The sequence below is a fragment of the Mus pahari genome, unplaced genomic scaffold, assembly GCF_900095145.1.
Source record: "Mus pahari unplaced genomic scaffold, PAHARI_EIJ_v1.1 scaffold_8722_1, whole genome shotgun sequence".
Taxonomy (NCBI): domain Eukaryota; kingdom Metazoa; phylum Chordata; class Mammalia; order Rodentia; family Muridae; genus Mus; species Mus pahari.
Genome location: NW_018393935.1, coordinates 6,709 through 20,339, shown reverse-complemented (window position 1 = coordinate 20,339; position 13,631 = coordinate 6,709). Strand labels below are relative to the sequence as shown.

Sequence of the window (13,631 nt, the reverse complement as noted above, 5' to 3'; positions counted from 1 at the left end):
TACTGGTTTGCTTTATATTGCTTTTATTATGTTTAAGTATGGTCCTTGAATTCCTGATCTTTCCAAGACCTTTATGATGAATGGGTGTTGGATATTGTCAAATGCTTTTTTGCCTTCTAATGAGATGTTTAGGTGTTTTTGTTTGTTTGTTTGTTTGTGTTTGTTTGTATACTTTTGTTTTGTATACTTTCGTTTGTTTTGTTTATGGAGTTCCATATATTGAACCATTCCTACAATTCCAAAATTAATAGTGGAGAGTTCAATTTTGTCCACATCCTTGCCATCATGTGCTCTCTCCTGAATTATTGATCTCAGCCACTCTATTTGGTGTAAAGAGGAATCTCAGTGTCGTTTTGATTTGCATTTCACTGATCAATAAGGACTTTAGTTCTTAAGTGCCTTTTAGCCGATTGAGATTCCTCTCTTGTCAATTCTTTGGGTTTTGCTGAGTTCCTTGATCTACTTGGTGTTGAGCATTCTGCAAGGTGATAATTATAGATCTGTTTTCATATCCCTAGATACAGACTGTTAATTAGACCAGCATCATTCATAGAATAGCCTGCCTTCCTTCCTTCCTTCCTTCCTTCCTTCCTTCCTTCCTCCCTTCCTCCCTCCTCCCTCCCCCTCTTTCTTTCTTTCTTTCTTTCTTTCTTTCTTTCTTTCTTTCTTTCTTTCTTTCTTTCTTTCTTTCTTTCGTTCTTTTTTATTGTATATTTTTGGCTTCTTTGCATATATAAAGCATCCATATGTACGTGGACTTATTTCTGGGTCTTCACTTCTATTCTATTGAATGACCTATCTATATATGCATCAATACAATGTTTTCTTATTTTTCTTTTGTTTTTTTGGTTTTTGTTGTTGTTGTTGTTTTTGTTTTTTTGATTAGTTTTGTTTTGTTTTCCACTATTGCTCTGTCATATAGCTTGAGTTCAGGTGTTGTAATTCCTCCAGTAGTTCTTTTCATGTTAAGAATTGTTTTTTCTTATGCTGGGTTTTTGTTTTTCTATATGAAATTGAGAATTGCTCTTTCAATGTTTGTGAAGAATTCTGTTGCTATCTTGATGGTGATTGCATTTAATCTCTTGATTGCTTTTGGTATGGCCATAATTACTATGTTAATCCTAGCAATCTATGAGTATTATAGTTGTTTCCATTTTCTAAGATCTCCTTCAAAGGCTTTTTTGAAGGACTTGAAGTTTTTGTCTTATAGATCTTTCATATACTTGTTAAATGTTACATCAAGATACTTTATACCACTTCTGCATATTGTGAAGGGTATTGTTTTTCTTGTCATTTTTGTAATCCTTTGAGTAGAGGAAGGCTACTAATTTGTTTGAGTGAAATTAATATCCATCTACTTTTCTGAAGTTGTGCAGTAGCTGTAGAAGTACTCTGGTAGATATTTTGAGGTTGCTAATGTAAACTAACATATCATCCACGATTAGTAATATCTTGACTATTTCTTTTCAAATGTGTGTCCTTTTGATTGCTGTCTCATTGCTCTCTCTAGAACTTCAAGTACTATACTGAATAGATATTAAGAGAGAGGGCAGCCTTGTCTTGTCCGGTAATTTAGTAGGGTTGTTTCAAGTATCTCTCCATTTAATTTGATGTTGGCTGATTGATTGCTCTATTTTGTTTTTATTATATTTATGTAAGGGCCTTGATATCCTGATCTCTCCAATACTTTTAATGTGATGGGGTATCGTATATTGCCAATTGCTTTTTAAGCTTCTAATGAGATGTTTTTCATTGAGTTTGTTTATATAGTGGATAATAGTAATGGGTTTTTGTAAATTGAACCATCTCTGCATTCCTGAAATTCTACAAGAGAATTCCTATAGCTGATATAACCACTCAAGAATGTGGCTAGATATAAAATTAACTCAAAGAAATCAGTATTCTCCTGTACATATGCAAAAACATGTCTGAGAAGGACATTAGAGAAACAATGCTGTTCACAATAAAGAAAAATAATATCTACTTCATGTACATGTCACCAAGTAAGCAAAGTATCTGTATGATACAAAACCGGGGTCTCTGAAGAGAGAAATTGAGGAAGATATCAAAAGATGAAAACATCTCCTGTGCTTGTAGATCAATATACTTAACATAGTGCAAATGGCCTCCTAACCAAAAGAAATGTCCAATTTCAATGCAATCAACACCAGAATTCCACCAGTATTCTTCACAAATTTTGAAACAACAGTTATCAATTTCCTATGGAGACTTCTGAGTCTTAGGAAGTGACTACACTGTCTTTTATCAATAATAATAAATTTTACTTTGAATAAAATTTCACACAATTGAAATCTTTACATGACACACACACGAATAAATAAATTAATTTTTCAGTGTATCTTGTGTATGCATAAAAAGAGCTATTTACACACTAAGAAATATTCTGCCCATTGTCTGTTAATTAATTATATTGTTTATTCTTATGCAGCTCAAAGAAATGCTAAACAATGTAAGTTTGAAAATATTGTTGATAGAAATTTGAACACTAAGAGAATACTATATTTTATATTTTAAAATATCAATCAATGTTATTAATGAAATAAAATAGACAATCTGATTATCAATCATATTTGTAGAAATGTAGAAACATTGTGTAATACACTGTCATAGGATTTTAATGCTGTGAACAAACACTATGAAAAAGGAAATGCATGCTTGGCATGGTGGTACAAACCTTTAATTCCAGCAGTTGGGAGGCAGAGGCAGGCATATTTTTGAGTTTGAGGCCAGCCTGGTCTAGCCAGGGCTATAGAGAAAAAACAAAACAAAACAAAACAAAAGGCAATGCATAAAAGCACAAAAGCACAACATTTAATTTGTGCTGGCTTAGCAATTCACAGGTCTATTCAACTATCATCAAGGTGGGAGCATGGCTTCATCCTATCAGGCATGATGCAGAAGGGCTGAGAATTCTATATCTTCTTCTGAAGGCTGCTAGTAAAAGACTGGTTTCTTGGCACATAAGATAAGGGTTTTAAAGCTCCTGCCAAAAATCTCACACTTCCTTCAATATGATAGATGTACAAATAGTGCCACTCCCAGGCCAAACAAATTCAAACTAGGACATTCCATTAGCTGGGTGCCATAGGTGTTTAACCACTTGAGTCTATAGAGGCAATAGCTAGGTGTAGCATTAAAAGAGCGCGTATTGGGAAACTTATATCATCCACATATTTTGTAAGTTTCAACAATTTTAAAAATCCAAGTTCAAATCTCTTCAGAGATTAATTTAAACTCTTCAGTGTAAGCCTCAAAGAAATACAAAGCCAGTTGGGCAAACTCCAAACTCTGGATTTCCATGTCTGATGTCAAGGAGGTCTTCAGGTATACACTACTTTTTCATCTTAGTTGACTGCAACACACTTCTTTCACCTGGGCTGATTCCAATCCCTGCTAGCAGCTTTCCTCAGAAGATACCCCATGGTTCTAGAATCTTGAGAATTTTGGGATTTTCAAAGTTTATTTCAACATTATTGCTTCTTCTTCCTCTACAGTCTGGGGTCTACACATGATTTTCTAGGCTCCTCCAAAGGGCTTGTATTATTTCTCCAGCACTGTGTTCTAGCACACTAGGTTCTGGTTGTCTACACTCTACTTTTGCTGTTGGTTTTGGTGATCAAACCATGCTATTGGCATCTGCAGTACACTGGGTTCTTGTATTGCAACTAGGCTTCACCAGTAGCCTCTCATGGGCTCTATTCATGGTCCTAAGTCTTACCTTATTTTTTGCATGATTCCGTTATTCCTATGCCATCAACTTCAAATGAGGCCTTACCTTTACCAGTGCCATTTCCTGGCTTCTCACTATATCAAGCATCAGTTACTCTTCATGACCCGTCCATACTTTCAAATTCAGTAACACCTGGGTGCCTCTAACACCCAGTTAAGCTGCAAATTGTGGTACAACATTGGGTATCTCTGGAACACACCTTTTTTAGCTCAGAAAATACTTCCCAGATTATTTCACATCATTGATGCTGATCTCCTCTTAATTATTACTAATTTATAGCTCTATCTAATCAGAATATTGTTCTAGGAGTCTCCTTCTCTTTTTGACTCATAAGCCAGAGCCACATGACCAATGCTCCCAAGTTCAGATGCTTACTGGGGCTAGAATATGGCTCCCCCTTATTCTATTTCCAGCTTTTGTTTCACAACTCTATAACTGCATGAGCTTGGATCTCCTTGGACTTTCTCTGTAAATTTACCTTGAAGTGAAGGTCTGTATGGTTCTGACTCCAGAATGCTGAGACGTAATGCATATACTAACACCCCATGATTTAAGGCTATCTCTACTTGGAACTTGGTCTGTCACAGGTTGGCCTCAAACTCAGAGATCTGCTTGACTTTGTCTCCTTGGATGAAAGGAGTGTATCATCATGCCTAGGTCTAAATTTCTCATGGCCACTGTTTGCCATGATTCGGGTCAAAAGCCTGTGTCTTCCAGCCTTAAGATCTCCTTCATATAATTGCCCCTATTTCTGGATTGTAGTTCACTTCATATTAAAACTCTAAAGTATTCCCTTCTCAACTGCAGTATTAACAATAGTTTGGTTTGGTGAGATCTTGCTCAGAGATCACTCCTCTCTTTACTCTTTTTCTCCTTGAAACTAGCATTCAGCTTAATTTCATTTACAGGTGCCAATTTATTTTACTTAAAACATATGTTTCCTATTTTTCCTTTCGAAGATTGCTTTGCTTGTATGAAAATTCTCTTCATATGACTTAAACAGAGATCCAAGTCTCTGTTCAGTTCTTTGGGACCTCCTTTGTTAATTCAGTTAATGTAAACTTTTTATCTTAGCTTCAGGTAAGCTCTTAGGCAAGGGGAAAAGGCATTCACACACTTCACCAAAATAATACAAGAGTAGCCTGTCATAAAAACTCTTCTCCTCTGAAACCTCTAGAACCAGGCTTTAATCATCCTCAGCAACAAAGGTTCCATATTCCTGCAAGAATGTCACATTCAGCCTAACTTAAATCATTCTACTGCTTTCCATCCAAAATTTCAAAATCCAAATTGCTTCAACCAAAATCATGGACACATCTATCACAGAAATATCACTTAGGTACTAACTTATGTCTTAGTTAGGGTTTTACTGATATAAACAATCATATTGACACCGTCAACTTTTATAAAAACAACATTTCATTTGGACTGATTTATAGGTTCAGAGGTTTAGTAAGCCATCCTCAAGTCCAGAGAATGACAGCACCTAGGCAAGCATGGCCCAGAAAGAGCTAAGAGTTCAATATATTTAGGTAAAATATTCTAGGAAATGTCTGACTTCCAGGTATCTAGGATGAGGGTCTTAAAGCCCACTTTCACAGTGACATAATTCTTTCAAAAAGGCCTCACTCTAAAATAGTGCCTGTATTTGGGCCAAGATATTCAAACTACCATACCAACATAATGTATTTTATTAATTTTGCTTCATCTCTTTTATGTTAATCATAGTATTTATGAAAATATTAAAAAGTTTCATAGCAGAGTATTTTTTCCAAAACTCTCTCACATTATCTAAGAATATTCTACCTATGAAAATATATGCTTGCTTTAAATGTTATGAAAACATATTATTAGGTAATTTTGAGCACTATCAAATTTAATAGTGTCTATTTCATGAACTCCAGAAGAGAATGAACAGAATTTAAAAATACAAGAAATTTTATGGAGAAAGGTAAATTTAGGATTCACATAAAAGAAAGCATTATCTGAAAAATTTAGCAAAAATATTTCCTCTAATCTAAATTTCCCATAATCAAATTAAAGCAGATTTGTGAAATATGAGTACTATCAGGGTCACAGAATGTTTATACAATGTAATTTAGCGTTGTAGTTAACTTCAAAGGAGTTACAGGATTTCTGAGTTCGAAGCCAGCCTTCTCTACAAAGCCAGGGCTATACAAAGAAACCCTGTCTCAAAAGCGAAAAACAAAACAAAACAAAGCAAACAACAACAACAACAACAACAAGTATAAATGTAAATATTTCCCACTGAACCTCTCCTCAGAGGTGCAGACACTGGTTCATCTGAATGGACTCGGTTGTAATTAAAATGTAATAGGTAGATGTAGGGAGCTCAAGGAATTGTGAGTAAAACTGAGGGTAGGGAAGGGAAGGTGTATGATGGTAATATTTAAATAAATTTTGCATCAAATCCTATAGTATGTGAACATAACTATGGAAAGAAATATGTAAGGAACACAGAATTTATTCATACCAGTGTACTAACTGCAATGTCCATACAAAAAACAAAAACAAAATACAGTGACTTCTGTGACAATCCCTGCAGTTAGAGATGCCTAATAATAAAAGAAATCTTCATAGACTGAACTCCTGATCTCAAGATAACCTATGTTCCTCACCAGATGTAGACCAGTGTGTGAAGTGTCCAGAGAGTCATTATGCAAATACAGAGAAGAGCAACTGCTTCCAAAAATCTGTGAGCTTTCTGGCCTATGAAGACCCTTTGGGGATGGCATTAGCAAGCATAGCTTTGTGCTTACCTGCACTCACTGTCTTTGTTATTGGCATCTTTGTGAAGCACAGAGACACTCCTATTGTCAAGGCAAATAATCGAGCTCTGAGTTATATTTTGCTCATCACACTCACCTTCTGTTTCTTATGCTCTTTGAACTTCATTGGTAAGCCAAACACAGCTGCCTGCATCCTTCAGCAGACCACCTTTGCAGTTGCTTTCACTATGGCTCTTGCCACTGTGTTGGCCAAAGCTATCACTGTGGTCCTTGCCTTTAAGGTCAGTTTTCCAGGCAGAATGGTAAGGTGGCTAATGATATCAAGGGGTCCAAATTACATCATTCCTATCTGCACCATGATTCAACTTCTTATTTGTGGAATATGGATGGCAACATCTCCACCATTCATTGACCAAGATCGTCACACGGAATATGGACATGTCATCATTTTTTGCAACAAGGGCTCAGCTGTTGCCTTCCATTCAGTCCTGGGATACCTCTGCTTCATGGCCCTTGGGAGTTATGCCATGGCCTTCTTGTCTAGAANTTTGCCAGATACATTCAATGAATCCAAATTTCTGTCATTCAGTATGCTGGTGTTCTTCTGTGTCTGGGTCACCTTTCTTCCTGTCTACCACAGCACTAAAGGGAAGGTCATGGTGGCTATGGAAGTATTCTCTATCTTGGCTTCCAGCACAGCACTCCTTGCCTTCATATTTGGTCCCAAGTGTTACATTATCTTGTTGAGACCAGAAAAGAATTCATTTAACCATATCAGGAAGAAAACACCCTCTAGAAGGAAGAATTTTCCTAAAATATAGTTGAAAAAAGGCATTTAGCTTTTATTTTAACAAGTTCATAAATGGCATCATTCATATATCATTTTAAAATATGTTATACAGGTTTTCTGAGCCTAAGACCTGATGGCTCCATTCCTGGATCATGTCAAGTCTTTGTGTCCTTTCTCAAAAGAAACTCTTCTTTTTTATTCATTGTTTTAATTTCATTAAACTTCATGAGAATTCTTTCTTCTTCCTGAAATTACAAAACTTTATTTTTTTTTTAGAAAATACATTGGGATCTAATTTCTTAATGTCTATTATTTAAACATGTTAACAATTCAATTGTCATATAGTTTGTCTTTACATTTATTACATATTTAATTTTCAATATACCATATTTGAAAAAGAACAACATTGTATTTGTTAATCTCTCATGGAATTTAATTAATGTATAATGATTTGTTTGAATTTATTTATATTGAATCCACCACCTGTCATAATTTAAATGAAAAAATGTATAATGCCATGGCATTCTAGTTCACAGCATTATGTGTACCATACTTAGTGTGAAGTTCCATTCAGAAAAATATTTTATTATTCAAAATAAAATATGAGTCAACCAGAGCAATCCAACTAGAGCCTATATTCATAGTTTGACAAAATTTGCGACATGTCCAACTGTATGTAAGTTTCCTGACTACTCTCACATACATTTAAATTTAGAATTTTATACATATATTATGTAGTATTTTCCTTTCTGGTGCATCAACTCATCTGAGAATCGCTGGCAACAGAAGTTTCTCATGTTGAATTTTTAATTTTTTTATTATAAATTATTCATTTGAATTTTAGTATTTTAATTTTCTGTAACCTAATTTTCTTTAAGTTGGTATAAATAATTATAATCCAAAATCCCTTATATCTTTCTATTTTATTATGACCCATTCCTCCAGGATTCATTATCATTTTGTACAAATAATAAACATTATACTTAAAGTAATCTTAGTTCTGTCTCCAGGATTATATGAAAGAAACCCAATATAAAATGGCTAGAATAACGACATAGGACTTTTAGTCATGGTCTATCGTTTCTCTTATCACTATACCCTTTGTAACTTTCCTTGTAGAAAGGTGTAGTTTAGGTTGAAATTATCTGGGTTCCTTCCTGAGAACTGGAGGTAGCCTCTTCATGTTCCATATCCCCAATAGAGTGAGCACATATAAGGTAACCCCATTTATTCTTGAGTGCTTCTGTTATCCCAGGTCTCCGTTGCTTCCTGGTGATTGCCCCTTGCCACCTCTGCTATCCCATTAGTTGCAGTTTTCAAGTCATTTTCATGGTAAATTAACCATCTGACCTAGGCTTTCACACACCTGATTCTGCAAACTTCTTTCCCCTCCCCATACCCTCTCTGTTGTTCTCTAAAGTTTCACCACAGGCAGATTAATCACCCAGATTCAGTCACCTACAGCTATGCAGTGGTGTAGATTGAGGACTCTTATGGAAGAATAGGAGGAAGGATTGCAGGCCCCAAGGGTATTGGAACTCCAAGGGAAGACCAATGGAGTCAACTAACCTGGACCCATGGGGTGCTCAGAGAATGAACCACAAAGTAAAGAACATACAGGGGATTAACATAGGTCTCATTGCACATGTGTAACAGATGTGCAGCTTGGTGTTCATGTGTGTAGGAACAAGTGGTACAAAAGCTTTTGCCTATAAGTGGGAAATGTTCTTCTTCTTGCACTGCCATGTTTGTCCTCACAGAGACTTAAAGTGCTGTGATGGGAGTATAACCAGGGTGCCCAAACCTTTGCTAGGAGAAGTGGAGGGTCAGAGTGAGAGGGATTGTGGGAGAGGGTGACTGGGACGGGGGAAGTGAGCAGTATCTAAAGTGAATAATTTAAAGTTAAATCAAGATAAATAAAAAGTCTGATAAATTGAAATAAAACAAAACAAAAAGGAACGAATCTCTACCTACAGAGGTTCATTTAATTAAGTTAAAATGGAACTCTGATTGTCAGGCAGTCAAGGTTGCAAGATTCTCCTAAATATGTTGTCTACCTCACTTCTTTCTTTCATCCTTATTACTTCTCTGCTAAATACTGTCAGCTAGTGATGCTTGCCCCAAGCACAACGTTGTCTCAAAACATTCTAAATTGTGATGTTCATATTCACACATATATCTTGTTTCCTGCACTCATAAAGGAATGTCTCTCTGCAACAACTCTAGGTTATTAAAGAAAACCACAGTCAGTAAAAACTCAGAATTGGGAAGATCAAATTAATACTGACATATTTTCAACATACTAAGAAACAAAAGCTCAGGGTTAATTGGTAAAAAGTGGGCAGAAAATTTCAAGAGCCATGAAACAAGTACGTTCGGTAAGAGTTTGTTTCTCTGAACAGGAAGCATCTACCTGTAAAATTATATAAATTATCAGCAACATGACTGTTAGTATATGACCAGAAATAGCAGCAATAAATACATGCTGCTGTCAGTGCACACAGCTAATAAGACAATACAAAAGAGCTACAGACCACTAAGTAATGTTCAGAAATCTATAAGCAGTCATGTTAGGATATTAAATCTAAATAGAAGAAAACCCATTCTCATCAAAATTGGATGGAAATAGGCAGTGGTAAAGATTATTATTCATTAAAATACATAGGGTCCTGTCATTTGAGTTTATGTTACGTTTTTCTGTGCATGTTTGGAATACTATATTTACTTTCAGTTTGACTTGGTTACTCATGGAGCACTGTGAGAAACTCAGCACTTGGGAAATTTTCTCTGTAGACTTGAATCTAGTGACTTTGCTTTCCTTGGTTTAAGATTTTATTTTGATTTGCCTTTCTCTGACTTTTAACTTTTTAACTTTTAATGACTGAGGATATTTAACATTTCTTTAAGTGTTTCTTGCCCCTTGAGATTCCTCTGGTCACAATTCTCTGTTTACATCTGCGTCTGCCTGTTTTTAAATTGGGTTATTTTTGTTGATCATGTTTAACTTATTTAAATCTATGTAATTTTTGGATATTAGCTGCTATCAGATGTAGGTTTGATGAATGTTCCTTCACAATCTGGAGTTGTGTGTTTTGTACTATTGACAGTGTCCTTTGTGTAACAGAAGCTTTGCAATTTCATGGTATACTACTTAACACTTTTTTTCTTAGAGGCTGAACCATTGATGATTTGTTCAGGAAACTGTCCCCTTTATTAATGCATTCAATAATTTTTCTCTCTCTCTCTCCACTATGATATTTAGTATCTTTTGGTTGTTAGTGTTGTTGAGGACATTGATATAGTTGAACTTGAGCTTTGTGGAGGGTGATAAATATGATTCTATTTTCATTCTTCTGTATGCAGATATCCAGTTAGACCAGTATCATTTGTTGATGATTCTCCCTTTTTCTGAGTTTGGCTTTGGTTTCTTTATCAAATCAAATGTTCACAGGCGTGTGGATTTACTTCTGGCACTCAGATACTAATTCATTGGTCAATGTGTCTCTTTTTGTACCTGTATCTTGTACTTTTGATCACTATTGCTCTGCAGTGAAGCGTGATATCAGGGATTTTTAATTTTTCACCAAGTTTTGTTCTTTTTCAAGATTTCTATGGTTACCTACTATTTTGTTGTTGTAGTTGTTGATGTGCTTTCAAAAGAAGTTGACAAAATGAATGATAATCTACAACTGACTGGGATGAGGACATAGAGCACCTCTCCAAGAAGTGACATAGTACTGGGACAAAAGAGGCACCCAAAAATCAATGGGGATGTCCATAAATGCGATTCACAGCATTGGATCTATGGACATTGGAGGTACCACTTACTATTTCCAGACAGGAAACCCAATAGTGTGATAGGGACGCTGATACACTCACCTAATTGTCAACCCCAAATTTATCCTGTATACAGGAAAAGAAGGGAGAGCAAATGGAACAGATCCTGGGGGAATGGCCAAACAATAATAAGTCCAACTTAAGACCCACCCCCTGGGAAATTACCTAACTCTCACACAATTAATTTTATATATACTGACAGGAGTCTAGCATAACTGTCCTTTCAGAGTCTCAAAATAGCAACTGACTCAGACAGAGGCAGACATACACCTCTGAACCATATATGGAGCTATGGAAGAACAGGAGGAAGGTTTGCAGCATCTATGGGGAAAGGAAATCAACAGGAAGACAGACAGGTTCAACTTACCTATACCCTTGTAGATCTCAAAAACTGAGTCACAAAATAAAGAATATTCATGGACTGCAAGTAGGCCTCCCTGTACATGTGTAACAAATGAAAAGCTTTGTCTCCATGTGTTCCCCAAACAAATGAAGTGGGGCTATCCCTTGAGCTGTTAGTGGAATATGTTCTAGAAGCTGGAATGCCTTGTATAGTCTCAGTGGCAGAGGGCAAACCCAGCCTCACAGAGACTTTATATGCCATGGTAGGTATATACCCAGGAGAGCTCCTGACATTTAGAGGTGAATGGTATAGGGGGAAGAATTGTTGAGGGGGAATTAACAATAATAAACTTAAAAAGGATCTTATTTTCTTAATTGTCTGTTTCTCTTACTCTGTTTATTGGTCTCTCTGCTTTCTCTGTATATAAATATGCACATATGAATGTATGCATATGTGCATGTCTATATGTCTATATGTAAGTATGTATGCATTTATGTGTTTATTCATGTACGTATATGTAATTTATCAGTTCTCTACGTATCCATCTGTGTGCTGCCTCTCTTTCCCTAAGTATCTAATAGATCATATTACAAGTCTCTTCCTCTCTCTCTACTTATCTTTGACTCTCAGTCTTTGATCTGGCTCTTTCTGACTTTTTTTTCTGTCTATCGTCCATTTACTATCTGCCTCTTCCTCTGTATTTTATCCTGTCCCAAATATATGTATATATCACAGGTACTGGGGACACATGAACTAATTTTTCCATGAAAAAAATTGTTTGAGTTTACAATTACACTTAGTAGGAAACAATAAATATTGATAGTATATTCAATAATTAAAATTTTTGAATACAAAAATCTGACCAATATATCAGTTCACAGTTCTATAAATTGTCCCATACTTTAATAAATATTCTATATTTAGGTTATTTATGTCTCTCTTAGTCATGAGAAATGAACTTATATAAAGCACTTCAGAGGACAATATTATTTTATTTAGTTGTTTTAGATAGATTTCAGTTTATCAAGGCAGAAAAAGAGTAATGGAAGGATCACTCTAAAAAGATTTTTAACTCCTCACACCATAGAGAAGGAGTAATCGCTAAATTGGCTATAAGCAAAATAAAAATAAATTATCTATTCTTTCTGACTATTGGTTGCTCTGCCCTCAATATTCAAGGATCTCAAAGTTTCTAAAATATTCAAAACAGCAACATGATTAGAAAAAGTCTGAAGTACAAAATATATAGCATATATCAAGGCAAGTACTCAACTTGTATACATGATGTATTTGTTACAGTTAGATAAACCCACAGTTTTCAGTACTGTAATACTTATTAACGCTATCTTGGTCAATATCCAATCTTAAGTATAGCTTTCTTTGTATTACTTTTCTGTACAACACAAGTCCTCTCCAGGCTTTGCTGCAGGCAATTTGAGATTGCTTTATATTGCAGTCAGAGTGTCTAACTGAGTTCTTAGTAGAAGCTTTTACATATCCCTCAACAAAGTCTCATTTATGCCTGTTGCATACTACCTTGTTGATGATTCTGCCGCAGTTTGCTGGCAACTGAAATCAGTTTCTATTTCCATATACTTTATTTGAAGTTTCTACCGTGTGATAAGTCATAAAAAATATTTTCTTAGTTTTTCCATAGCATGAACCCTTGACCATCACTCAGTGTTTGCTGTATCTCTCTCCAATAAAAAATTATGATATTACTTTCTTGAATCATCTATGTGTTTCTACCAGCAATTGACATTTGCTGCTTATTGAACCCGTACAAAAATTTTCTTTACTTTTCTTTTCTTTTCTTTTCTTTTCTTTTCTTTTTTCTTTTCTTTTTGTTTTGTTTCTTTTCTTTTCTCTTTTGCCTTCTATTCTTTTTTCTACTCTTCGCTTCTTCTCTTTTGTCTTCCTTTCTTTTCTCTTTTATTTATTTCTTTTTCCCTTCTTTTCTTTCATTCATCTTCACTTTTTTTTTTCATTCATTTTTCCTTTATCTTCTTCCCTTTCTTTCCTTTATTCTTTGTTTCTTTCATCCTCTAATTTGAAAACTAATGATTTTATTGGGATTTTCTGCAGACATATGGGTAAGGACTAATAAACAAGAGTGGAGACATCAGCCAAACACTGAAAAGCCTATCTCAGAATGGTAAG

General features: G+C 35.2%; 1 protein-coding gene across 1 annotated transcript in view; it reads left to right on the top strand.

The window, feature by feature from the left end:
* The window catches only part of LOC110315812 (vomeronasal type-2 receptor 116-like), a 29,203-nt gene extending 21,881 nt beyond the window's left edge, over positions 1–7,322 (top strand). Inside the window, exon 6 of the mRNA XM_021189778.1 lies at positions 6,394–7,322. Within this exon, the coding sequence (XP_021045437.1) occupies positions 6,394–7,322 (929 nt within the window). The remainder of the gene's footprint in view (positions 1–6,393) is intronic.
* Positions 7,323–13,631: the final 6,309 nt, after the last annotated feature.